The 26,099-nt window shown below is 54.9% G+C and overlaps 1 protein-coding gene across 5 annotated transcripts in view; it reads right to left on the minus strand.

Annotated features, from left to right (window-relative positions):
* ARHGAP39 (Rho GTPase activating protein 39) overlaps positions 1-26,099 on the minus strand; it is a 101,294-nt gene that overhangs the window by 946 nt on the left and 74,249 nt on the right. For 2 of the 5 annotated variants that reach the window (XM_026488805.4, XM_057307796.1), the window contains 8 exons: positions 25,466-25,549; positions 16,342-17,695; positions 14,294-14,855; positions 6,200-6,292; positions 2,912-2,985; positions 1,402-1,601; positions 590-681; positions 5-174 (listed from right to left, as the gene is read on the minus strand). In XM_026488805.4, the coding sequence (XP_026344590.1) occupies positions 5-174; positions 590-681; positions 1,402-1,601; positions 2,912-2,985; positions 6,200-6,292; positions 14,294-14,855; positions 16,342-17,695; positions 25,466-25,549 (2,629 nt within the window). The other 3 variants (XM_026488806.4, XM_057307797.1, XM_048212535.2) reach the window with 2 other exon arrangements.

Raw genomic sequence — 26,099 nt, forward strand, 5'->3', positions numbered from 1 at the left:
GTACCTGAAGGAAGCGGATGAGGTAGCAGAGCACCAGACGGTTGATGCGGGGCAGCGCGTGCACCACGGCCACGGCGGCCTCGGGGTTCTCGTAGTGCGCGATGCACTGCTCGTAGAACTCGTGCGGGATCAGGGGCTCCTCCAGCTCGCGGTACCACAGCTTCAGCAGCGAAGCTGCGGACACAGCGCGGGCGGGGGTGGGGCGGTGGGCGCTCAGGACAGCCTGCCGGGCGGGCTCCCCCGCGCGGGGCGGGAGCCGACAGGGGCCAGCGGGCAAGGGCGGCAAGGGAAGGGCGGCATGCGGCGTGGCGAGCGGGAGTGCCGGGCCAGACTGCAGGCGCCCGGACCCTGGCGCGTTGGTGCTCCCGAGGGTCTGCCTGGGCCCGGGGGCTGGGGGCTGACGCAGGAAGTGAAGGAGAGCGGCAGGCAAGGCCGGAAGGAGGGCCCCCAGGAGACTGTACGGTGGGCAGGGGTTGTCTGTGCTGGAAACGGACCGGGAGCCAGGCATCACTAGGGGCACAAGGGGGAACCCAAATGTCCCTATTGCCCGGACCAGGCCTGCTCCAGCTCCTAGGGGAATGGGGCTTACCAGGGACGTGGGGGTCCTCCAGGCCTGTCGGCACCTTCCACTGGTCTACCTGTAGCTTCAGGGCGTTCACCTCATCAATGTCCCCAGGGACTCTGCCGAGCACAGGGTGGGTCTCACCGAGGAGGACTCTGCCTTGCCCTTGGTCGGGCCCCTCCCCCATACATCCTGACTGCTGTCCCACTTCCCTCTGCTGGCCACCCCCATGCAGATGCCTTTATTAGCAGGGCCACTGAGGCTCAAACCCGCAAGCCTCAGATTCCCCAGCTCTCCTCGTGGGGCTTGGGTAGGCGAGTCATGACAGCAGGTAGCAGGGCTTGTGCTATGCCCCATGGGGCAGGGGCTGTCATCCCTCCTCACAAGCGATCACCATCGCTGGCTGCTGCTGTGTCTTTTCAGGCTCACGGCTCAGGCCCTGCCTATGGTTGCTGTCCAAGTGCCCTCTGGAACCCTGATGGCCATTTTTACAGAGGCACTGTCCTTGGCTGACCCTCCTAAGTTCAGGCATGCTGCCATTCAGGGGAATGGTTCTCTGACTTGCATCCTAAGGATGGGGCCCTGCCCTGCCTTTCCGGGCTGCACAGTGGCCCTTCCATTTGCTCCAGGGTGTCCCTTCCTGCCCACATGATGGCGTCTTATGGGGGGGCCTCTCTGGCTATTCCCAGGAAGGGGCATGGGTCTCGTGGCCCCAAAACCCAGGGCTGGGGCACGGAAGTCGGCCCAGTGGTCCTGGTGCCTGATGGCTCCTGCCTGCCTGAGACACACAGCGGAGACGCCCAAGTTCCCCCACACCCAGGGCCCAGATTGTGGGGTACCTGAAGATGCCTTCCGTCTGGTCACCGTTGAGCGCCAGCACCTCCTCAGACAGACGCGTCTGTACCCAGGGCAGCTGCCGGTCAGGGTACCGCTCCTTCTGCATACTCATCACCTCCTGCAGCGCACTGCCGAACATGGACGGGCTGAACACAGCGTTCTTGGCGTGCCGGATTTCCTCCACGTTGGGCTTCCTCAGCCCCTGCAAAGACAGCCCAGCTTTCTGTCCTGGTGTGGTCCTGCGGCCCTGCTCCCAGCCTTCCCTCCCCCACCCCCGCACCCCTCCCAGGGCTGCCCCTGGCTTGGCCACCCTCCCCTCTCCCTTTGTCCTCTCACCCCTGGTAACTCCAGGAGCACGTCTAGTCAGAGCTGGGGGTGCCCCCAACTCCCTGGTCCCCAAATCATTGGGGAAGGGGCACCCTGCTGGGCCACCTACTGTGTCCTAAATCTTCAGGTGGCCCCATCCCTCACATAGGAGGAAGGTGGGAGTGACTCCTGGAATGAGAGCTGCCTGGGGCCATAGAGGGGCCAGGCTGGCTGATCTGGACCATGTGAGACCACCTGGGGTGGAGGTGAGGGGAGAAGCCGGAGGTGGGGACAGGCAGCAACCTCCAGTGGCAGGGCTAGAGCAGTGAATTAGGAGGGAGAAGAGGGGAGGGGCAGCCAGGCTCTGGGACAATGGGGGAAGGGTCAGACACAGGAGCGCCCGAGGGGCTTCTGGGTAGGGGTGGTGGGTTGAAAGGGAGGAGGGGGGATAGAGGGGAAGAGGGCCACGAGCCACACATCCTAAGACCAGGGAACAAGGTCCAGCTGTCTGGTGTGACTGAGGCCTGTTCTCTAGAGAGGCAGTGGAAGGGGTGTGGCTTTCAAGCTCTGGGGGGCACTATGAAAGCCCAGTGGCAGAATGGGTGTCAGAGAGGAGGCTATGGAGATCACTACTGGGACCACCTGCCCCTCTGCCCAACCCTGGTTGCCAGTGTGGAAGGAGCCTGTGATGGGTCTGGGCTCTTGGCCAGGTGGGTGGGCCAGTGTGAGTGAAGGGGCACATAGTGGTCTTCTGAGCCTGCCCTGCAGTCCAAGGCTTGGCCTTCCCTGCATCCAGATGCAGCCTGCCAGGGTGAGGGTCCCCGCTGAGAAGGGTCGTCTCTTGGCCTACTCACAGCCGTGCCTTCCCTTTGCATCTCACTGCACCAGCCCAAGACTGACAAGCCAGTCATCCTCACTTGGGCTAAAAGCCCCGAGGCCCTGGCCTAGCCACACGCCCCTTTGTCTGCACTGGCTCCTGCACTTGGGGTGCAGTCCCTACCCAAGGCCTTCCCCAGCTGCCTGCCTCGGGGGGTTCTCTGGAGCACCTTCCATACTGTGCGCCATCACATGCCCCGCCCCCCCGCCGGCTGGGCTCCAGGAGGGCAGGGCATTCCCCAGGATGTGAGGGCTGCCTGTTGAGGCCTCCCTCTGCACCCCGTCTAGGTCTTGCCCACCCACGCCCGGCTGTCCTGGGGGAGTTCATACCTTCTTGGCCCCAGTCAGGGCCGCCTTCTGCAGCTTGTGGTAACAGTACTTGGCATATGTGCTTATCGCCACCCCTGGAAAAGAACAGGTGCTGGTTGGCTTGGCGTGGATGTGGGGAGTGGAGCATCAGGAGGGGTGAGGAGAGGCAGCTGGGCTGGCCTGGCCAGGTTCCCGCCTACCACTTGCCTGGGGGCAGTGGGTCCTCACACTCTTACGTCCTTTAGAGCAGAAACCCACGTGAAGAGGCAAGGGGCACTTCCCTCACCTCAAGCAGCCAGGCTTGGGAAGTAAGGCCTCCGCCAGCCCACCCGCGCTTCCCGCTGCCAAGAAGGGCAGGCTGGGAGTGAGGCTCATTCCCTTTGACAGGTCAGGACGCAGGCCCCAGGGCCTCCAAACCCCATGTTCCCCTTGCAGGCTAGCCCTGGGGAGTCCCTAAGAAGGGTCATTTCCACAGGCAACAGGGCCCCCTGCCTTGGGCCAGTACTGGGGAGTGGGCTTTGGGCTAGCTGGACAGCAGGCCCAACTCCTGTAGCCCTGCCTCCAGCCGGCCGGGAGAGAGGCCTCAGCCTGCAGAGCCCCATCCCTCTCAACGGAGGGCAGCAGTTATGGAAAGGGAGACCGAGGGGATGGGTGGCGTGTGGAAGGAGGGTGAGCATGGAGGGGATGCCCCACGTCCTGAGCCTAGGGGTCACTGGAAGGCCCATGACACGGAAAGACACCTCTAGGTTCTGCCTGAGGGCTGAAGGAGGCAGGGAGAGGACTAGCCTCCTTTCTCGAGGGAGGGGGCTTTCCTAAAACTTGGCCCCTGGCAGAAGTTCTGGCTGGTGGTCATGGAGGGATGGCCAGGGTGGCATTCTGAAGGCAAGGACCTCAGGGACCTTGGCCAGGAGGTTCTCCAGATACAGAAATGAGGGGAAGGAGAGAGAAGCAAAAGGGTGGGGGGAGAGGCAGCGGAGGAGGAGATCCCACACAGGGTGGGTCTGAAATGTGTGTGGCATCCTTCCTGGCCCGGGCAAGGCAAGGGAAGGAGAAGCAGGGAGAAGACCAAGACACACAATGAGATGAAGCCCAGAGGAGCGACCCAACCCAAGGTGCCACAGACCCACAGAGACAGAAAAGCTGGAGGGTGTACCTCCAAACTCAGAACTGGCCCCCTCTCTGGAAGGCTCTGCCCCTGCTGGGCCCACCTGCCCCAGTGCCTGCCTGCCTGCCAGAGGGCAGCCGCTAGACCCAGGTCTCAAATCCAAATACCCCAGTCTTTTAAAGGAAGCAGTTTCTTGTGGACGTCTGAGCACATGGAGGTCCTTGGACCCCAGTGTAAAAAACATAACCCACGAAAATCTTTTCATTTTGAATGATCACAGAACAGTGTTACCATTTTAAGTAGCAAGGGGATTCTTTTTTAGAGTAATCAGAGTGAAAGCCAGCATTTCTCATTCTCCCTGGAGAGTCTGTTCCTGCTCCCTGGGGGTCCACAGACCCCCAGCAGAGAATCCTCGCTGCAGCCTCTGCTAGCAGCTCAGGACACAGCACCTGGACCTGTCTGCCACAGGCCGACCTGGCCTTCCTCAGCAGTAGGCTCCCGGGGCCTGGAAGGCAAAGGGGGCCTTGGGCTGCCCCCTGGCCACTAGGAGCCCAGGAAGCACCTTGCAGCAAGGAGCAGGCTGCAGACTGGGGGTGTGCCTACCCCTCCCTTGGGCGAGGGAGCCCTGACCTCCTGTCTTGGGGGCCTCTCCAACAGACTGTGATCTGAAGATCCTGGGCCTGCCACTCTCGGTTGGTGAACCCGGTCACGAGGCAGCCTTTCTGGGCCTTAGCTTCCTCCCCCATAGGATGGGGACAGGGATGACACCGACCACCAGTACTCGTGAAGGGCTGACCTTGGAGTCTGGTGCACAGCTCAGCAGACGGCAGCTGCCGGTATCAGCTTTTGTGGGTGGACAGGACTGAGGCTGTGTGAGCCGAGTCCCAGGAGTGCCCCTGCACCCTGTACCACCAGGGGCGTGGCTTCCCGGGCCATGGCTGTGGGATGTCTGCTGAGTGCCTGGGAGGATGTGCAGTGCCTATGGCCAGCCCAGGGAGACCCTCACGATGGTGTGGGGTGCTCTGCTTCAGGCCCACTGACCTGACCGAGCCTCACCAGAGCATACCCATACCCACTCTTAGAGGTGGGGAGACAGTGGCCCACAGAAGGACCGACAGAAGCAGCTCTCCCAGTCTATGCTGCTGTGCCAGGGGGGCCTTAGTGCCCCTGAGCCCTGGCTTTAAGCCTGAAAAGTTGCTGGGTGTGGCCAGAACCTACCACTGCCACCTCTTGGTGCTGACACTGGGGTCCTGGGGCTTCTAAGCTCCCTCCTCACTACCCAACTTGGGCTAGTGTTCCGCTCAGCCCCAGGCCAGGTCCACCTCCCTGCTGCAACCTGACTCCCGGACAGGCTCCAGCAGGAGCTCAGAGCCCCTTCCACTCCTGTTCCAGATGGGTGTGGTGCAAGGGCAGCTGGGAATCCTGGACTGCAGCTACCCTCTCTTGCCAAGGGCAGTGTGCAGCCAGACAGCTTCCCAGAGGAAGGGGTGTCGAGGTTTGGTGGTATTAGAGGACGAGAAGTGGGGCACGTTTGGAGAACGAGGTGTATGTACCAAGGCTGGAGGAAGTACCGGAGGTGGGGTCAGGGCTGGTCCCAGAGCCCTGGTGCTAGGAGGGGACGCTGACACAGGAGCAGTGAGACCACCAGCTCCCTCAGCAGGGAGGGCACAGCCCTGGGTTAACAGGGGTTCCTGGAGCTGAAACAGTGGTTGGGATGGAGGTGTGGCCAGGGCCCAGGGGAAGGGCAGGGCTGGTGGGGGAAGCTGGGAAATCCCTGGGGTCCCACCAAGGAAGGAATGCCAGGCTCCACGCCCTGCCCCAGGGTGGGCCAGGCTGGAGGTCAGGTCTGGGGACGCACTTGCCCACAGGGCACCTCCTCAGCAAACACTCACCTAGGGTGTGTTTCCAGCAGGCCTTGCCCAGTTTGTCCTCACACCCTTCCCCACTGAGAGCCCAGCGTGCAAGTTGGAAATTGTTCTGAGCACCACGGAGAAAGGCACAGGGCAGGTGTGGCCTCCCACGGAAGCCCCTTCAGTGACCTGGGCCTCCGGACGGCACAGAAGCCCACAGGCCTGATGGTTAGTGCCACCCCACCAATACCCCTTCCAGCCCAGAAGCGGTTAGAGAAAGGAGGCCAGGCGGCCTAGGCCGGAGAGCAGAGCTGTGCAGACACAGTGCACAGGGGCTGTGGGGAGAGGCCCTACCATCCGGTTCCTCAACATAAGGCTTGGGTTTCTTTCTCAACTTGGATTTCTTCTTAGTGTTCCTTTCCAGGAGCGCTTTCATATGCTGCGTCACTGGGGAGCAAACAGAGCCATGAGGACCACAGAACACAATGCCAGGAATGCATGCCCACGCGGGTCCCGATGTGGCTGGCCAGGAGGCCCCTGGACCTGCTTGGGGCTGACCCCAGTCAGCTGGGAAGGTACTGCACCCCTGCTGGATTCCTCAAAGGGAAGCAGGGCTGTGGTCAATGTGCACCTGGGACTGAGGAGAGCCCAGCCCAGGAGTGCTGCGGTGTGTGTACCCACACAGATGTGTGGCTGTGTGTGGGAGCAGGTCTGGACCACGTGGCTGGGGTAGGTACTGGGGCCCTTCTGAGCACTGTCGACCAGAAAGCTGGCTCTCCTCATGCGGGAGGTGGGCAGGAAGATGCAGGGAAGGGCAACAGGGAGGAGATGCTTCTGATCCTCTGGGGCTTCAGGAGCCCCCAGGCCAGCCATCTGGCTCCTGAATGGCCGGCCGCACTCAGGGGTCCCAGGCTTCTGAGCCGAGCTGGAGGCATGGAGCGACACGGCAGGCGTCTCAGACTGATCTGGGTGTGACTCCCACTCTGCACAAAATAACTTAGCACTGTTGTCAGGGAGCCCTTCATCCCCCTGCATCCTGTGCTCTCTGGGAGTGAGTCTCTACACACAGGCCATGCGAAGGCTGGGAGCTCTTCTCTGACCACGGCCCATCCACGCAAACTATCTGTTACTCTTCTGCACGGGAGATCGCTGGCTTATCTACTGGAGCGTTTTATCAGTACGGACTTGTGGATGCGTCATTTTACACTGTGGGTTATATTCCAACACAACTTCATTTTCTGCTCAAATGGCTCCAGCTTCGGCCACTGAGGGCCCTTTCTGTTGGCTCCTGTGTCCTGTGACACGCTCTGCCACCCCCACCCCCCCCAGCCCTAGATTCAGCTGTTTCTCCAAGGAGCCCTGGTTCCCTGAATGGAAAAGAATAGCAGAAACCCAAGATCTGGGGGTGAGGTGTGCTCACTGCTACTGGGGTGCTGACAGAGCCAGGACAGACACGTTTGTGTAGTACCCTGTGTATACACTTCCCCCAAATAGCCCCACACCAATGCCTCCACCCCTGATTTGCCACCACAGGACACTCCAAGCCTCTTCTTGCTTGTCTGTGACTGTTGGGTCTTCTCCTTCTCTTAATGGTGTCTCTTGAGCAGATTTAATTTCGTTCAAGTCCAATGTCTCAGTGTTCTTCCCTCATAGATAGTGCTTTTACAGTCACACATAAAAACCTTTGCTTAACTCAAGAAAAAATTTCTGTATTTTGTTCTAGTTTTAAAGTTCTAGGTTTTATATTCTGGTTTATGATCTATTTTGAGCTAGTTTTTGCATACGGCACAAAGTATGGTTTGAAGCCCATCTCTGCATTTGGACATCCGCTGTCCCAGCACCATCTGAGGAAGGCACTGTCCTTCTTCACTGAAGTGCCTTCGCATCTCTGTGTAAAAGAATGGACTACGTATGTCTGGACCTAATTTTGGACTCTGTTGTGTCCCACAGATCTACTGTCTACCTTTACGCCAACACCTATTCTCCTGGCTACTGTAGCTTTATGACAAGACTTGAAGTAGGGTAGGGTCAGTTTTCTTTTTCAAAGGTTATTTTGGCTATTCGGTCTTCTGCATTTTCTATGGATTTTAGAATCAGTCTATTAATTTCTAAATTAAAAAAAACTTAAGATTTTGGTTAGGATTGAAAATACATCAATTTGGGTGGAAGTAACATCTTGACACTATTGAGTCTTGAGTCATAAACATGGTACTTCTCTCCATTAACTTAGGCTTTCCTGACTTTTAGTAATGTTTGGGAGTTTTTAGCATAGAAGTCTTAGATAGCTTTTGTCAGATTTATCTCTCAGTAGTATATTTTTAAATGTTACTTTGGAATTTTTTCTTTAAGATTTTATTTCAAAGTAATCTTAACACCCAATGTGGGGCTCAAACCCACGATCCCAAGATCAAGAGTCTCATTCTCCACCTGCTGAGCCAGCAGGCACCCCCAGATGATATTTTTAAAATTTCCATTTCTAGTAGCTTGTTGCTATTATGTAGAAACACGATTAACTTTTATATATTCGTCTTGCATCCTGCAAACTTTCTAAACTCACAGTATTTTTATACATCCCACAGAAGATTGTGTGGCCTGTGAATAAAGACAATTGCACACTTCCTTTCCAGTCTGGATGCCTTTTATTTCTCTTCCATGCCTTTGCACTGACTGGCCCTCCAGCATGACACGGAGTTGATGCAGTGGGGCTGGAGGTCCTCGCCCTGTTTTCGATCTTGGGGGAAAGCATTCAGTCTTTCCCCATTAAGTATGATGCTGGTAGAGGTGTTTTTTGTTTTAACTGTGGTAAAATATAAACATAAAAATGTAGCCATTTAACCATTTTTAAGTGTATAATTTAGTGGCCTCTAGTACATTCACAATGCCATGCAGCCACCAGCACATTTATTTCTAAAATTCTTACATCATCACAAACAGAAACCCTGTACCCATTAAACAAAAACTCCTCATTCCCCCTCTCCCAGCTTCTGGTAACCTTTAATCTACTTTCTGTCTCTATGAATTTGCTTATTTTAGATATTTCATAGAAGTTGTACAGTATTTGCCCCTTTGTATCTGGCTTCTTTCACTTAGAATAACTTTTCAAGGTTCTCCCATGTTATTACACGTATCAGAACTTTACTCCATTTTATGGCTGCAAAATATTCCACTGTACTGACAGACCACATTTTGCTTATTCATGCACCTGCTGGACACATAGGTTGTTTCCACTTGTTGGCTACTGTGAATAATGCTGCTATGGACATGGGTGTGTAAGTATCTACCTGAGTTCTCACTTTCCATTCTTTTGAGTACTGTAGGGTTTTAAAAAGATATTTGCCTTTTGTCAGTTGAGGAGGTTCCCTTCTGTTCCTAGTTTGTTTAGAATTTTTATCAGGAATGGAAATGTTGGATTTTTGCCAAATACTTTCCCTACGCTTATTGGGATGACCACGTGGTCTTTCTTTTTCACTCTGTTGCTATGGCAGATTACAGTGGTTGATTTTTTTAATGTTAAACTAACCTTTCATTCAGATAAACTTCACTTATTCAAGGTGCATTATCTTTTTTATATATTGTCGGACTCAATTTGCTAAAATACCATTAAAAATTTCTGTTCTATGTTCAGAAGGGATACTGTCGCGCTTTTCTTTTTTTGTAATGTCCTTTTATAATTCTGGTATGGAATGAATTGGGAGATATTCCATGCACTTCAATTTTCTCAGTGAGTTTGTAAAGAGTTGCTATACAAACAATGAACTGTTTGGTAAAATGTACCAGTGAAGCCATTTGGGCCTTTAATTTTCTTTGTGGGAAGGTTTTAAATACCAATTTAATTCCCTTAATAGCTACACGTTTGTTTGTTTTGTTGTCTATTTCTTATTGAGCAATCTTTGGTAGTTTGTGTCTTTCAAAGACTCTGTCCATCTCCTCTAAACTGTCAAATTTACTGCATCAAGTCGTTCATCTTATTATTCTTTGACATTTGAATCTGTAGTGACATCACCTCCCATTCTTGATATTGATAATTTATGTTTTCTTTTTGTCCTGATCAGTCTGGCTAGAGATTTATCAATTTTATCAATCTTTTCAAAGAATTAGCTTTTTGTTTCATTGATTTTCTGCCGTTTTTCTGTTTTCACTTTCACTGATTTCTACTCTGATCTTCAGTATTTTCTTTCTTCTGCTTGCTTTTAGTATAATTTTTTAAGTTTCTTAAAATAGAAACTAAGGCCACTGATTTGAGCTCTTATTTTAGAATACAGGTATTTAGATAACTGCGGTGGCTGCAACCCACTATTAATATGTTTTCTTTCAATTCAAAATACTTCCTAATTTCCCTGTAGGTTTTTTTTTTTTTAAGATTTTATTTATTTATTTGACAGAGAGAGAGACAGCCAGCGAGAGAGGGAACACAAGCAGGGGGAGTGGGAGAGGAAGAAGCAGGCTCATAGCGGAGGAGCCTGATGTGGGGCTCGATCCCAGAACTCGGGGATCACGCCCTGAGCCGAAGGCAGACGCTTAACGACTGTGCCACCCAGGCGCCCCCATCCCTGTAGGTTTTTATTTGACCCATGGGCTATTCAGTAGTATGCTCTTCAGTTTCCAGGTATTTGTGGATTTTCTAGATATCTTACTGTTACTGATAACTGATTTGATTCTGTTGTGACTAGAAAACACACTTTCTATGATTTGCCTTTTTAGCATTTATTGAGACTTGTTTTATTGCCTATTTTGAAAATGTGGCTGGGATTTGAGTCCAAATGCTCTGGGTCCAGAATCTATGCTCTCACCAACTGTATGGTAGCTGCTTTGTTTCTTTAAACAGACTTTTGACTAGTTCTTTTGTTTTCAGCTTCAAGATCACACACTTCCAGAACCACTGCTAGAGGCAGCTGGCTCCACCCACTATGGAGCTTTTAAGGGTTTGCCACCTGGTTCAGCTTCTTAGCTTTGTCACTGTCTGCTTGGGATCCACCTGTCTTGGTCTGCCAAGTCAGCTTCCTGCCACTTGTCCTTGCAGTTTTCAGCTTCCAAAACATAGTGTTCATTCTCTTTGTCCTTGTGGGCTTTCCTTATTTTTATTGTGGTAAAATATACGTAAGATAAAATTTACCATTACAACCATTTTTCATTGTACAGTTCAATGGCATTCAGTGCGTTTACTGTTGTGCAACTATCACCACTCTCCATCTCCAGAACTTTTTCATCAGGCTGATGGAAACACCATAGCCATTAAACAACTCTCCACCCGTCCCTCCCCTAGCCCCTGGCACCCACCATTCTCTCTGTTTCTATGAATACGAATATTCTAGGGACCTCTTAAGAGTGGACTCATACAGTATTTTTTGAATTGGGTATAATGTTCTCCAGTTTCATCCATGTTGTACCTGTGTCAGAATTCCCTGCATCTCTTTAGGCTGAATAATATTCCATTGTATGGATGGACCACACCTTATTTATCTATTCATCCACTGATGAACACTGGGGTTGCTTCCGCCTCTCGGCTGTTGTGAATAACCGCCATGAATCTGAATGTACAAGTATCTATCTGTTCAGGTCTCTGCTTTCAATTCTTTCCAGTATATACACAGAAGTACAATTGATGGATCTTATGGTAATTCTATTTTTAATTTTTTTGAGGAACTGCCAAACTGTTTTCCACAGCGGCTGCACCGTTTCACATTCCCTTCGTTTTATTTATTTTTTCCCTCTCCTTTAAAAAATCCCTCCCCTGTTCATTTAGCAGGACTTCAAGGTAGCGTCCAAGTAAATGCATGTGTTCCATCCGACACCTTTATGTGGAAACCCCAAGTCTTACTGAACACATGAATGGTGAAGGAAACTCCTTAGGGTCTGCACCCCTCCACAGTGCTGCTGCATGGAGCACGCGGGACAGCTGCAGTCTGACGTCTGCTGAAAGCCTGCGAGGGAGGTCCTAAGGACACGAGCTGTGACAGCACCCTGCTGGTGGCTGGCACAAAGGTGCGGCCATGTATGAGACAAGGCGAAGCTGGGGGTCTGCAGACATGTGAGCTGGGGTTCACTGCATTGGCGCCTTGGTCCCTTGCAATGGTGACTACACAGCAGATATCACACATGTGCTGGCAAATGAAATCAAAGATCTCTGAGGCTCAGTCAGGCAGCATGATTCAGGCTACAGCGCCACTCGGGAGCTAGGCTCAGCTCTGCCCTTGCCAGTGACCCTGACACAGGCTGCAGTTTCCTTTCTCCAAGCACAGGCTCCATCCTTGTGGGCTGATGGGACCTGCCTTCCTGACCACCAGCCAGCACGCCTGTTCCTGACGTGCACAAGGCCTCTCCTCTGGCTCAACACTGAGGAGGGCCTATAGCAGATGCCTACCCAGGAATGGTCCTGGGGTTGGCTTCTGGCTGGAAGGCAGCCCTGTATCATATATGTGAGATCAGATCCCACAGCCTAGAAGCAGGCTCCTGTTGGTGGGACCACACAGACCCAATCTCCCTCTGCAGCCTAAGAACATGTGGTGCTGAGACCACCCGGGCCTCCCTCAGGGTGGGCAGATGTTCAAAGCCACATATGTCCAGGCTGACCACCAATTCCCTCGTATACTCCAGCCCCATCCCCATGGTGCAGACCCTAGGACAAAGGCCCACAAACCTCTGTGCCATGAGGAGTGTCCTGCTGGGCCCAGCACGGGGCCTGGAGCTCAAGCTCCCCGCTCCCCATAGGAGCCCCACCTGGCTGGCAGGAATGGCCCCAGGAGCCTCTGGCCTCTGTCCATTCATTGCTCACTCACCTTTTTCCTTAGCAAGTGCTCCCTGAGGTCCCAAGGGCTATGTGCTAAGCAGTGGACACACACTTTAAGGCCTCTGAGAAACAGGCTGAAGCGAACCATGAAGCTAACGGGGGCCCACCTTGTCCTGGAAAGGCCTGAGAAGAGTGAGGCAAACGAGGCAGACCCAGGTTGCCCACCAGGCTGCATGTTTTCCATGCTGGGGAAACACCTGGGGAGACCCATCTGCTGTGTTCAGTGACCCTGCCTCAAAAACCACATGCCTCAGTTAGGGTCGCCTGGTTGGCTCAGCTGGTTGAGCATATGACTCTTGGTTTTGGCTCAGGTCATGATCTCATGGGTTGTGAGATCGAGTCCCACGTTGGGCTCCGTGCTCTGCGGGGAGTCTGCTTGAGGATTCTGGCCCTCTGCCCCTCCCCCAACCAGGCACCTTCTCTCTCTCTCTCTCTCTCTCAAAATAAATAAATCTTAAAAACAAACCAACCAACCCCCAAAACCACATGCCTCAGTGGAAATCTCACGGCTTCTGAGATCTGTCACCGAACGGCTGATGTGCTGGATGATGCCTGTGCTTGAAACACTTTCCAGAGGCTCCCCCGCTACCCTGACAGCTGCAGCCCCCATCACTGTGTGCACACACCCTGGCCCCACACACCTGGGCTGGGGCAATGCCCTGGCCAGATCAAGGTAGACAGTCATTCCCAGAGAGGAGCCTGGAGAGCGTGTGAGCGTATATATTTGCACACCTGTGTGTCCGAATGCTGGTTCCATGGCCAAGCCCTGTGGACACCCATGACTGTCTGGGTGGTGGACAGCCTGCGGCAGATGCAGGTGTTGCCTATGGCCCTGTCCCCACGCTCTCCCTGCGTGGCACAGGACTTGTGCCAGTTGCACAGGCACTGTCTGCTTAGCCGGACCATGGCCCCGAGTCCTCCCCAAAGCAGGCCAGGTTTGGGACCAGACGAGCCTGATGCCTGGCTTTCAGGAGCCCTCGGCAGAGTCTGGCCCCACACTTGGCCCCAGGCAGCCATCAGCAGGTGGCTACCCATGCTGCTCCAACCTCTGACTTCTTGGGGTGGCTCAGGGCCAGGTCAGCAGCTTGCAGTGCTCTTGCCAGACCTGGTGCTGGCTGATGCATGCCTGGGTCACCACGCTCCTCCCTGCTCTCAGGAACCCTGCTCCAGGACCCCCCCCCACCGTCTCTTCCCCACCCACAAAAGATGGCCTGAGCCTGGCTGGGATGACAACCTCTCCAGGCCACAGTATGTCTGACAGCAAACACAGTAAGTACACAGGCACAGTAAGTACCTTCCCCAGGCAGACTGACAGGTATGGAGGCCTCAGCAGAGTGGATGCCAGCTGGCTGAGACATGGAGGCCAGTCCTCATCTATCCCCCTCCTCTCTGACCTGTTGGCCTGTGGCTGGGGACTCTGTTCCAAGACTGCCTGTCATTCTTCTCAGAGCCTCAGTGGCAAGGAAGGGCTCCCTGAGGACCCCACGTCCCAGTGGAAATCTAGGACATGGCCCTCAGAGGACATGTGTGTCTGCTTGGTGGTACTGTGCCTTCCTCCACACACCTGCTGCCAGTGCAGACTGGGAAGCTCTTGCCACAGCCCTTCCCTGAGCTGGTGGCAAAGCCCAGGGTGCCAAGGGGTCTCGCGCACCGGGCCTTACCTTTGGTGTCGTTGACGGGGTCCATGTGCCGGTAGATGTAGCCCTCCAGGTAGGAGTGGAACTTGGGTGTGGGTGGGAAGAAGGCCAAGCAGATGGCCATGAGCTCCCAGCCGCGGGCCAGGCTCTCGAGGCGGAAGTTCTCAGTGGTCTGCCGGCACAGCTGGATATAGAGCTCGTCCCGTAGGCCCTGCACGCTCCAGCCCTTGGTGGCTATTTCCAGGGCCACGTGTAGTGGGTCAGCCTTGGCACGCCGGTCACCCATGTACATCTGGATCAGTTTGAAGATCTCACAAGCCTCCTTCTTCACATGGCGGTCACTGGTCACAATCATGGGCTTCTTGATGGACTCACTGCTCCAGGCCAGCATGTTGGCGATGGACACCTTCCGCCGGAAGAGCCCCTGTGTGTGCGTGTTGAAGTGCTTGGAGGCCCAGTTCTCGATGTCGGTCTCTGAGGACGGCTTGCGCAGTGTGAAGGTGGGAAACACACAGCTAGCGCTGGGCATGACGCTGCGGGCCTGCCGGCTACTCTCAAACTGGGCACAGGAGCCGAGGTCCTCAGACTGGGAAGGACAGAGGGGCCATGAGGGGGTGTGGGCTCCACCTGACCCAGCCAGGAGAGAGGTGTGGCCTCCCCTGCTGGCTGTGAGGCTGCTGGGGGAGCTTTGTGCCTCATCGCGCTCTACCCACCTCATAAACACATGCTAGGTCCTCGCCCAAGGCTGGGGAGGGGAACCCACAGAGGCCCTTCTTCCAACCTTTACCCTGAGGGCTAAAGGAAGCGCCCTCTGTATTCCTGCAACTGAGGGTCGGTAGTGGTGGTGGGGGGACATCCAGTGCAGGTCTGGGGGAGGGAGGAAGCCACACGTATGTTTCCTTGGCTTTCTGGGCTGACTAGCCCCAGGTGGGAAGATGCTAGGGGATGCTGCCCTCTCCATGTAGGGTGCCGGGACCCCATGCATGGCGGAAGGGCACTGCCTCCTGCTAGCCCTGTCTGGCTTCTGCTAGTTCTCTGAGCTCTGAGGGTGAGAAACAGATGAAAAGGGCAGCAAAGTTCCCCGAGATGCAAAGTTCCACAGAGAAACGAAGATGTCTCTCCTGGTCCAATACAGTGCCTGCCCCTCCCCGTCACAGAGCCTTACCCTTCCAACAAAGATCCCCACATGGAACTGCGGGCACAGTGAGGCCGGGCAGTGGCAGGGCCAGCCTGCAAGGGGGCTAGGATGCTTCCCACAATGCTGGGAAGGGAAGGTTTGTCCCAAGCCCCTCCCCACCTCCCTAATGTCCTCAGCACAACCGTACAAGGCGTCACTGGGGTAACAGCTTGGCTTGGACAGAAACACTGCTCTGAGCTCTCCACCCTAGAGGGGCACTAAAACACCCTGCTCAGGGACACTGGCCTCCCAAGGCTACCGGGCCCTTGGGCAGGTCTTCCCTGGTGGAGCTGTGGGAGCCCAACACGGGGAGGCCCTCTGGCCATTGCCAACTCTTAGCAGATGCCAGGGCAGACCCTCAGCCTTGGCTTCATGCAGCAGACTGGTGTGAAAGGTCAGGGGGTCAGGAGGTGAGAACTAGGACACTGGCCCACACAAAGCTCCAGGACGTGATCCAGACAGAAGATGCACATGGGTTCAGAGAGCCTGACTGATGCCCGTGCCTGGCGCTGACCAGAGAGGACAAGGCTTCTGCTTTGGCTCCAACTGCAGCATGAGGTCCTGGCCCCAGGACCAGGTGTCTGGTCTCCTCTCCTTGCTGCAGAAGAGCAGCACCTGTCAGAGCACCTGCCACTCCACCTGCATAGCTCCTCACATGAGAGCCCGTTCACAGATGGGAGAACAGAGGCTCAGGGGCTCAGTGGTTGGGTGACTGCCCACCTGTCCCCCGACTTCCCTGCATCCATGGCCTGGATAGAGTCAGTGTGTGGCCTCTGACCAACCAGGTGACCTGCCAGCAGCTGTCCAGGCCTCACCAGGAGCTGAGTGCTGTGCCATGCCTGGGGACCACCACCTGCCCCACCTCTGCCCAGGGACCCTGGCAGCGCCTCCCTACCTGTGAGGGGTGAAGGTAGGGCTCTGGCGAGGCCAGGTTGGTCTGCACGGAGACGCTTTTCTCGAGCAGGATTTGGGGGAAAGCAAGCCTCTCCAAGGCGCCCCTCTGCCAATGCTTGCTCTCCTGCTGGGCCAGTGCCTCGTCTTCACTGAAGGCCCGCACCACAGGCCCAGGCATGGGCAGCGGCACAGCTCCGTCGCTCTCATAGCCCGAGCCGTCCTGCTGCGAGTCCCAGCTGCCCCTCTGCTTCATGTGAAAGTGGGCCTGCTGCGCCTCCCAGGCCAGCCGTGCCTGCGCCAGGAAAGGCTCGGCCTCGCCCGTCTTGCCCTCTGCACGCTTCACTGGGGCCAGGCTGGGCCCACACAGAGGCCGCTCCTCGGCCAGGGGCGGCTCACCGAGGAGGTCACGGTCCCCGGGGCCTTCAGTGGACGAGGTGCTGGGGGCATGGCACAGGGAAGGGTTCCTGCTCTTCCTCTTGCGTGTGCCTGGGGAGTAGCCTGTTGAGGACATGGTGTCCTGCTGGCTGGACCAGGACATAGTGTCATCTTGGGCCTGGGGCAGCTGCACGGGTGGCTGGGTGTGCCGTAACTCTGGCCCCTCCATGCTGCTGTAGTCCCCGGAGGAGACCCCCAGGCGCTGATCCCGCAGCACGCAGGGGCTGGGCTGCAGCGGGAGTGAGCCACCTCCAGGATTGGGCGCATACTTGTGCCTCGGGCCCGCACGCAGCTTGGGACTGGAGCCGGCCTGCTCCACGTACACCAGCTGCCGCACGTACTCCTTGCCCGCAGGGCTGTACTCCAGGCTCAGGAAGCGCTCGGGGCACTTCTGCCTGGTCAGCACCAGCTGCTGGTAGGGTGAGGAAGAGCCCTGCTTGGGAGACTGTGGGAAGGGTGGTGGCTTGCGGCCTGGAGACCGCTGGGGTGAGCCGGCCTGGTAGCCCCCACCAGCCTCGTACTGGACGTCCATGGGGGGCTCGTCATATATGGGGGCCTGATACTCCACAGGGGGCTCCTCGTAGAGGGGGGGCTCATAGGCGTAGCGTGGGGAGGAGGGCTGTGAGTCGCTGGTGGGCTTGCGTGGCTGGGCCAGCAGTGGGGAGCAGCTCCCTAGCTCAGCCCTCTTCAGGAAAGGCGAAGGCCGCCGCTCAGGGAAGAAGACAGGGCCATCAGAGTCAGGGGCGAACGTCTGTAGGCTGGGTGAGTGCTGCCCACCTGAGGGTCTGCGGGAGCGGCTGCCAGGCTGGCTATCGAGGGCATAGCCATTGCCCTGGGAGGAGAGGAAGCTGGGCTCCCGGTCTGCAACTTTGATGAGCATGCGTTCCTTGGTGCCCGAATTCCACCGAAGCGACGAGGTCCTGGGTGGGGGACAGGCACAGGTTACCTGGGGGAGGTCCTGGGGGATGGGGACAGGCACAGGTTACCTGGGGGAGGTCCTGGGGGATGGGGACAGGCACAGGTTACCTGGGAGAGGTCCTGGGGTGTGGGGGACAGGCGCAGGTTACCTGCGGGAGGTCCTGGGGGGTGGTGGACAGGCACAGGTTACCTGGGGGAGGTCCTGGGGGGTGGGGGACAGGCGCAGGTTACCTGGGAGAGGTCCTGGGGTGTGGGGGACAGGCGCAGGTTACCTGCGGGAGGTCCTGGGGGGTGGTGGACAGGCACAGGTTACCTGGGGGAGGTCCTGGGGGGTGGGGGACAGGCACAGGTTACCTGGGGGAGGTCCTGGGGGATGGAGACAGGCACAGGTTACCTGGGGGAGGTCCTGGGGGGTGGGGGACAGGCACAGGTTACCTGGGGGAGGTCCTGGGGGGGTGGGAGACAGGCACAGGTTACCTGGGGGAGGTCCTGGGGGATGGGGACAGGCGCAGGTTACCTGGGAGAGGTCCTGGGGTGTGGGGGACAGGCACAGGTTACCTGGGGGAGGTCCTGGGGGGTGGGGGACAGGCACAGGTTACCTGAGGGAGGTCCTGAGTGGGGGACAGGCACAAGTTACTTATTGGCAGGGGGAGATGTTAAGTCTGGCCCAGCTACCAGCCTGAACCCATTACCGACTGGCCTCGGCCTCACGGGTGTCTGGGGTTAGGGCCCAAGAGGCCTGGTCATTTCTCAGTGTTCTCCTCACCTCCCAAATGGGGGCTGCAGGGTTCAGGGGCCTGATAGTTGCTGGGAGGCTCCCTGTAAATGGCCTGTCCACCCTTCATTGCTGGGGCCCTGACTCCTGGGCAGTGCAGCCTACGTAGCTGCCCTCCTGTCCTCACACAGCTCCCCCTGCTCTGGTGCCCATCTTGACACTCCCTGCAAGGGTGGGCACGCGCGTGTGTGTGTGTGTGTGTGTGTGTGTCTGTCCTGGTTGCACCCCAGCACCAGGCATAGAACTATTTCTACAACAGCTGGGGTGGCCCTCCCAGAGGCCTAACTCTGGATTTGATAGGGTTATTTCTCTGCAGGCCTCACTCCCGGGTGCAGCACCTGCCTGTGCTCCTACAGGGCAGTGGGCCACCTCTCACCCCTCAGCATCTCAGGTCCTGCTTTTCAACCACAGAGGGTCCCATGAGCTCCAAAAAGCCTGACTCCCTCCTGTGACTCTGCCCTCACATAAACACAACACTCTGTACCTGGGCATAGACGTAAAAACTGGTTTTTAGAGCAAGACTGAGGGGAAGTACAGAGCTTTCCCTCATACCCTCTACCGCGATCATGTACAATGTCCCCATCATCATCATCCCCACCAGAGTGGTGCATTCGTCACAGTCGATGGACCCACGCGGGCACACGTCATGAAGCCTCATCACCCAGCATCTAGTTGACCTCAGGACTCACTCCAGGTGCCAGACCTTCTGTGGGTTTGGACAGACGTGGAACGACGTGTATCCACCAGCAGACCGTCGTACGGGGCAGTCTCACTGCCCTAGGCCCTCTGTGCTCTGACTGTCCCTCCCGCCTCCCAGCCCCTGCAACCACTCGTCGGTCTCCAGGGTTCTGCCTTTTCCGGAACGTCGGAGACTGGGAGTCACACACGGTGGAGCCTTTCCAGACTGGCTTCTCTCACTTCGCAACGTGCGTTTCAGGTTCCCCCGCGTCTTTCCACGGCTGAGAGCGCATTTCTATCTAACGCTGAAACATTCCGTGGTCCGCAGGGGCCGCGGTTCACGTATCTGTCCGCCTGCTGAGGGCGACTCGGCTGCTTCCAGGTGTTGGTGATTCTGAACAAAGCTGTTACATACATCCATGCACGGGTCTCGATGTGGGTGTAAGTTTTCAACTCTTTGGGGTAAATACCACGGGACGCGGTTGCTGGAACACGTGGCAAGAGCAAGTCTAATTTTGTGAGACATGTCCACGCTCTCCTCCAGAGTCTCTGCACCGTTCTGCTCTCCCGCCAGCCACGGGTGAGCGCTCCCGTCGCTCCGCGTCCTCACCAGCATCTGTGTCGTCGGCGCTCTGGATTTTGGCCATTCTAGCGGGCGTGTCATGGAATCTCGTTGTTTTAATTTGCATTTCCCTGATGACATACGATGTGGAGCATATTTTTTAAAAATTATGTTCCGTCAGCCACACACAGTACATCGTTAGTTTTCGATGTCGTGTTCCACGATTCACGAGTCACGTACAGCACCCAGTGCTCATCACCGCGCTGCCCTCCTCAATACCCGTCACCCTTTTACCCCCTCCCTCCACCCGGCGGAGCATCTTTTCTATGCTTATTCGCCAGCTGTCTATCTTGTTTGAGGAGGTGTCTATTAAGGTCTCCGGCGCAGTTTTTATCTGTGTTGTTTGTCTCCTCACTGTTGAGTGTCAGGAGCTCTTGGTATATTTTGGAAAACAGTCCTTTATCACATGCAGCTTTTGCAAATACTTTGTCCCAGGCTGTGACTTGTCTTCTCATTCTCCTGCCACTGTCTTTTGAAGAGCAGAAAATTTTAATTTTAATGAAGTCCAGCTGATCAATTATTTCTTTCATGGATGGTGCCTTTAATGTTGTATCTAAAAATCATCACCACATCCAAGGTCACCTAGGTTTCCTCCTATGTCATCTTCTAGCAGTAAGTTTTGTGTTTTACATTTGGTCTGTGACCCATTTTGAGCTAATTTTTGTGAAGGGTGTAAAATCTGTGTCTACGGGGCGCCTGGGTGGCACAGCGGTTACATGTCTGTCTTCGGCTCAGGGCGTGATCCCGGCGTTATGGGATCGAGCCCCACATCAGGCTCCTCCGCTATGAGCCTGCTTCTTCCTCTCCCACTCCCCCTGCTTGTGTTCCCTCTCTCGCTGGCTGTCTCTATCTCTGTCAAATAAATAAATAAAATCCTTAAAAAAAAAACCTGTGTCTACATTCATTTTTTTACACGCGGATGTTCAGCTGTTCCAGCACCATTCATTGAAAAGACTATCTTTATTCCACTGAATTGCCTTTGCCCCCTTGTCAAAATCCGTTGACTGTATTTTTATGGATCTATTTCTTGGCTCTCTACTTTGTTTCACTGATCTATTTGTCTGTTCTTTGCCAATACCACATTGTCTTCATTATGGCAGCTTTACAGTAAGTTGTTTTTTTTAAGGTTTTATTTATTTATTTGACACAGAGAGAGAGAGCACAAGCAGGGGGAGCGGCAGACAGAGGGAGAAGCAGGCTCCCCGCTGAGCAGGGAGCCTGATGCAGGACTTGATCCCAGGACTCTGGGATCACGACCTGAGCTGAAGGCAGATGCTTAACTGGCTGACATGCTCAGGCGCCCCTGCAGTAAGTCTTAAAATCGAGTAGTATCAGTCCTCCAACTTTGTTCTCCTTGAACACTGTGTTGGGTATTCTGGATCTTTTGTCTTTCCATATAAGTTTTATTTTTTTAAGATTTTATTTTATTCGACAGAGATAGAGACAGCCAGTGAGAGAGGGAACACAAGCAGGGGGAGTGAGAGAGGAAGAAGCAGGCTCATAGCAGAGGAGCCTGATGTGGGGCTCGATCCCATAACGTCAGGATCACGCCCTGAGCCAAAGGCAGACGCTTAACCGCTGTGCCACCCAGGCGCCCCCTTCCATATAAGTTTTAGAATGAGTTTGTTGATATCCAAAAATAACTTGCTGGGATTTTGATTGAGGTTACATTGTATAGAGTAAGTTGGGAAGAACTGACATTTTGACAATATTGAATCTTCTTGTCCACGAACATGGGCTATCTCTCCATTTATTTAGTTCTTTGATATCTTTCGTTGAAGTTTTGTAGTTTTCCTCATATAGATTTTGTACATATTTTGTTAGATTTATACCTATGTATTTCATTTTTGGGGGTGCTAATGTAAATGGTATTTTCAAATTCCACTTGTTCACTGCTAGTATACAGGAAAGCAACTGACTTTTGTAAATTGACCTTGTATCCTGCAAACTTGCGTAACCACTTACCAGTTCTAGTGTTTTTTTTGTCAATTCTTTAGGAGTTTCCACATAGATAATTTTAGACTGAAATTCTGAAGAAAAATTGTAGAGATCATTTGAGGCTCTGGATTTATTTTTGTTTCTGACAGACACCCGGGGAAAGGGCAGATAACCTGAATTCCATCTGGGACTGAGCTGACCAGAAATCAGGCTTAGGTTTGAGGGCTGGTCTATTTATGGCTCATCCTACTCCTGGGTATAGCCTTTCAGGAGTCCAAGTGGCAACATGCAATGTTAACTAGGGCTCCTTTTTGTGGCCTCAACTCTGATGTTTGGAGCCATGGAACCACCCGATGGTCAGCTCAGCTTCTCAGCCTCTCAATTGTCCTGAGGGAGAGGCAGTATCATGTGTGTGCTCGGCTACACTGACCCCTCCTCAGCCCTCAAGTCTTCACTCCTCAGTAGATCTCTGATGACTTCAGGACAATTTTGTCTATTTTGTTCTGTGTGCAGGCTGGTCTCAGGTAAGTTAATGCAGTGGTAACTGCAAAAGTGGAAATCCAAGTGTTTTAAGAAACTAGTTGTACAGTTTGCCCTGTCCTCTGATTGTTGCTAGCCCTTTCTTGCACAAGGTCATGACTTCCATTTACTGGGGTTGGGAGAGGCAGGCCTTAGAAAACACAGGCTGGTGATGTGAGACTGGGTTGAGAGCATGAGGGCCCATGGCAGCTGGGAGGCAGCCTACTCCAACATGCCAGGTGCGTGGCCCACTCAGCATGGCCCGGATCCAACCCTACCAGTTGACAGCGATGGCCAGCAGCTCAGTCTCACCGTCCTGAGAAGTCAGAGAGTGGCAGGACTTGGGATGCAGGCTCCCATTCCTGGGAACTCTGTTCCTGGTTGTTGGAGGCAGAGTGAAGGGTGGCACTTAACGTGTCAGGGGCCAGCAAACCCTGAGGACTGGCCTGGGAATCCAGAAATCTGGGACAGGACTCCAGCATGTTGCTCCCTGGCTGTGGGCCTTGGGAAAAATCACTTACCATCTCTGACTCAGTGTCCTCACTTATTCTTATGAAGACTAAGTCACATAATGCATGTAGGATTAAAGTCCTTAGCTCAGTACTGACATACAGGAAACACTGAGCAAATGTAAAGCTTTTTTTTTTTTGCACTTTTTTCCACCACATAGCAGATAGTGACCCAGCCCTGGTGCCAGGGCCTCTGAAGGGGCTGTGAGGTAAAGAATGATCCTTGCTTGGTGAAGGGTGCTGAGGGCTGTGGCCCAAGGAGGCACCTTGTGGCCTGTCAGTTGTGGGCCATCAAAATTGTGCTGTAGGATGAGGAGGGAGGGAAAGAGTGTCAGGGTCAAAAGCACATGAGAGGCCAGCTGGTCAGATGACACATCTGTTCCAGGAGCCGACAGCAGTTCCATCTAGTCAGGGTGGAAAGGAGAGCGACCGAGGAAGGAGAAAGGCAGACCCAGGGCCTTACCCTCCAGCATGCAAACAATGCCCCTGGGCTGAGGGGCAATGCCTCGCACTGCAGCATACGTGTGCACTGAGCACCCCAGCAGAAGTCAAGGCAGGCCTGAGGCCCGTGCAGGAACCTCTGACTCACGGACTTCAAGTCACCAATGGGAATATGGGCCCCCAGGGCCCAGAGATGGTCCTCGGCCATGGAGTAGGAGCCCAGCAGCCAGGAGGCGCCTACCCCCGACAGGCTTCACTCTGCAGCAGCTTTGGCAGCTTCGGCTCTCGTCCTCAGGCCAGGCCTTTCCACAGCCCCGTACTCTGTGTCCCCACCTGACCCACTGCTCTGCCCTCCTTCTGGAAGCTCTCTTTGAAGCCCCACATCCAGTTTCCAGGCCCTGCTGTCTGCCTCTTGTGCGTCCCCCCACCTCTGACCACTGAGTGGCCACATGGCCCAGCTGCCTGTAGCCACTCTTTCTACCCAGTCTGACCTCCCTGGCCTGCCCTCAGACCTGTCTCCCTCCGGTTCCCCAAACCCAGGAAGCCTGTCCCCACCCGTGCTTTCATTCCCCATCAACTCTGCGAGGGTAGAGGTACCCAGGCAGAGAGTCACACCTGTCTCTACATAAAATGGGATGACTGCTTGATCTGGTTGTTCAGTGACTCTTTAAAACCATGAGAAGGAAGAGAACCTTCCATGCACTGGAAATGCTGGAGACAGGCAAGCAGGGCAGAGGCAGGTGTGGAAAGGGCAGGAGCAGGAAGAGACGGCTCCATTTGGCTCGGAGTACTTCTCCGTGGCCTCTTTTCAAAAGGAGAATGGAGAGCACCTCATGAGACCGAAGTCAGAGGGACTGCTGTGCTGCCGTCCCCAGCAGGTGGCTGCTATGTGTGCGGACGCCCGGGCTCTGCACCGAAGCCGGTGAGTGGGATTCACAGCGCCTTGCTCATGTAGAAAAGAAATCGTACACCCGAAGTTCTGTTTGAAAACAACTCGAACTACACAGCCCTCCCAACTGCCCGTAAACCTGGCCCACCAATGCACCTTCATGCCTGGAGTGGATGGGCTGTCTACCAGGCATGCCCCTCACCTGCTCAGGGACCTGACCAGCACACAACCTTGGGTGGGCAGCACAAGCCACCCTAGACAAGCTCCTTCCTGCTTCCCCTCCTCCTCACAGACCCTGCTCACAGTATGGTAGGGAGAGGGAGTCTCTTCCCTGGTCTGTCCATACAGTTTAGCTTCCCGTTCTTCCCACTCTGGCTGGGTGAGCGCCTTCATTCCTAAAACTACAACATGTCATTCTCATATGCAGCTCAGGTGGCACCCAGGACAGCAGGGCCAGGGCTGCAACAGGCCACCAAAGACCAGTTGGGCACGTGCACCCTATAGGGTGTGGGGGACTTTGACACGCAGCCACTAGAGCACTGCTCAATCCACAGGAAACACCAAGTCCGAGGGCCTGCCCTGACCTACCCTCACCTGCAGCAGGTGCACTAAGGGCCCGCCCAGCCAGCCGTCTGCATCCCACTTTACTGAGGACACGGAAGCACAGGCTACAAAACACGCCCACGGTCACACACCCACCCTGATGGATCCAGGCTCAGATTCCATTCCATATCAACAAACCCAGTTAGCCTTTCCAAGATCGATCTTTAAACTGTCTGAACAAACCACCAAAGGCCCCTCAGGTCTTCAAATTCCTCCCCAACATTCGAATCACTCCCATTGGTCTGTGTTTAGGGTACCTAGGCCACCCAGAGGCACAGCACCCAACCTATGAGTTGGCTGAGGATGGCCCCAGCCCAGTCTGACAGATGCTGTGCCCTGGGGTCCTGAGGGTCGTCTCTGGAAACTTCCAATACCCCACAAGGCCAGCCCAGGACCAAGAGAAGCCAGTGTCCACATCCTTCCTTACGATGAACACCAGTCTCCCCAACTTCACCTGGGAAGCACTCTGCTGCAGCTCCAGGGGAGAATGCATGCTGGGGGTCCCCCAGGAACTCACTCCTCTATTAGGAGCAATGGGCTCCATGGCTCCCCACACTAGGCAGTGACAAGCTCCTTCCAGCTTCCTGAAAGCTGTCACATGAACCTGGGGGCCATTCCAAAGGCCTCTGCCCAGGTGCTGGTGGCCCCACAGCCTCTCCCCATGTTCCTCTTGCCAGTACAGGACCCCAGCAAGCTGCTTCCTGTTGAGCCACAGTCTTCTCCAGCTCACCCAAGAGCTGCCAGGAAAACCACCCTCAGGTCAGGACGCAGGACCCAGCGTGAGCCAGTGGGGTCTACCTGTAGTGCAGAAGTCGGCCATCCACATTATAATCCCGGTAAATCTCACAGTCCTTCTCAAGGAACACTCCTGGTGGTGAAGAACTGGAACACAGCAAAAGGAAAAAAAGACAAGAGCATAAGTGCAATAATTTAAAAATACAGTACATTCAAAATAATAACCCTTTCACTTTTAAGAATATAAGTGTCATTCTTTTAGTTTCTCAGGAATAACGCCAGTGTCCAGCCCACAAAGCTATCCCCTTCATCAGGTCAAAGGGGTATTTCCTCTGCCCTAAGCCTGCCTCACTGCACGTGGCCTGGACAAAATGCACTGGAGACCCAGCAGGGACAGCCCCACTGTAGCCCTGTCCAGAGGCTGGGGGACAGGCAAAGACATCGACTGCTCTGTCCTGGATTTTAGGAGCTCAGATGACTTGGAACTGGGGCTTCTACTCTAAGGCCATAGTGATGGGGTTAGTGAGAACCACGACTTTGACCAGATGACCTGAGAAGGAAGCACTGTTGAAAATACTCTCACAGCGGGGAGGGGTGTGCCTGGGTGGCTCAGTCAGTTGAACATCTAGCTCTCGGTTTCGGCTTAGGTCATGATCTCTGGGTCGTGGGATCAAGCCCTGTGTCACGGGAAGTCCGC

The sequence above is a fragment of the Ursus arctos genome, unplaced genomic scaffold, assembly GCF_023065955.2.
Source record: "Ursus arctos isolate Adak ecotype North America unplaced genomic scaffold, UrsArc2.0 scaffold_6, whole genome shotgun sequence".
NCBI lineage: Eukaryota > Metazoa > Chordata > Mammalia > Carnivora > Ursidae > Ursus > Ursus arctos.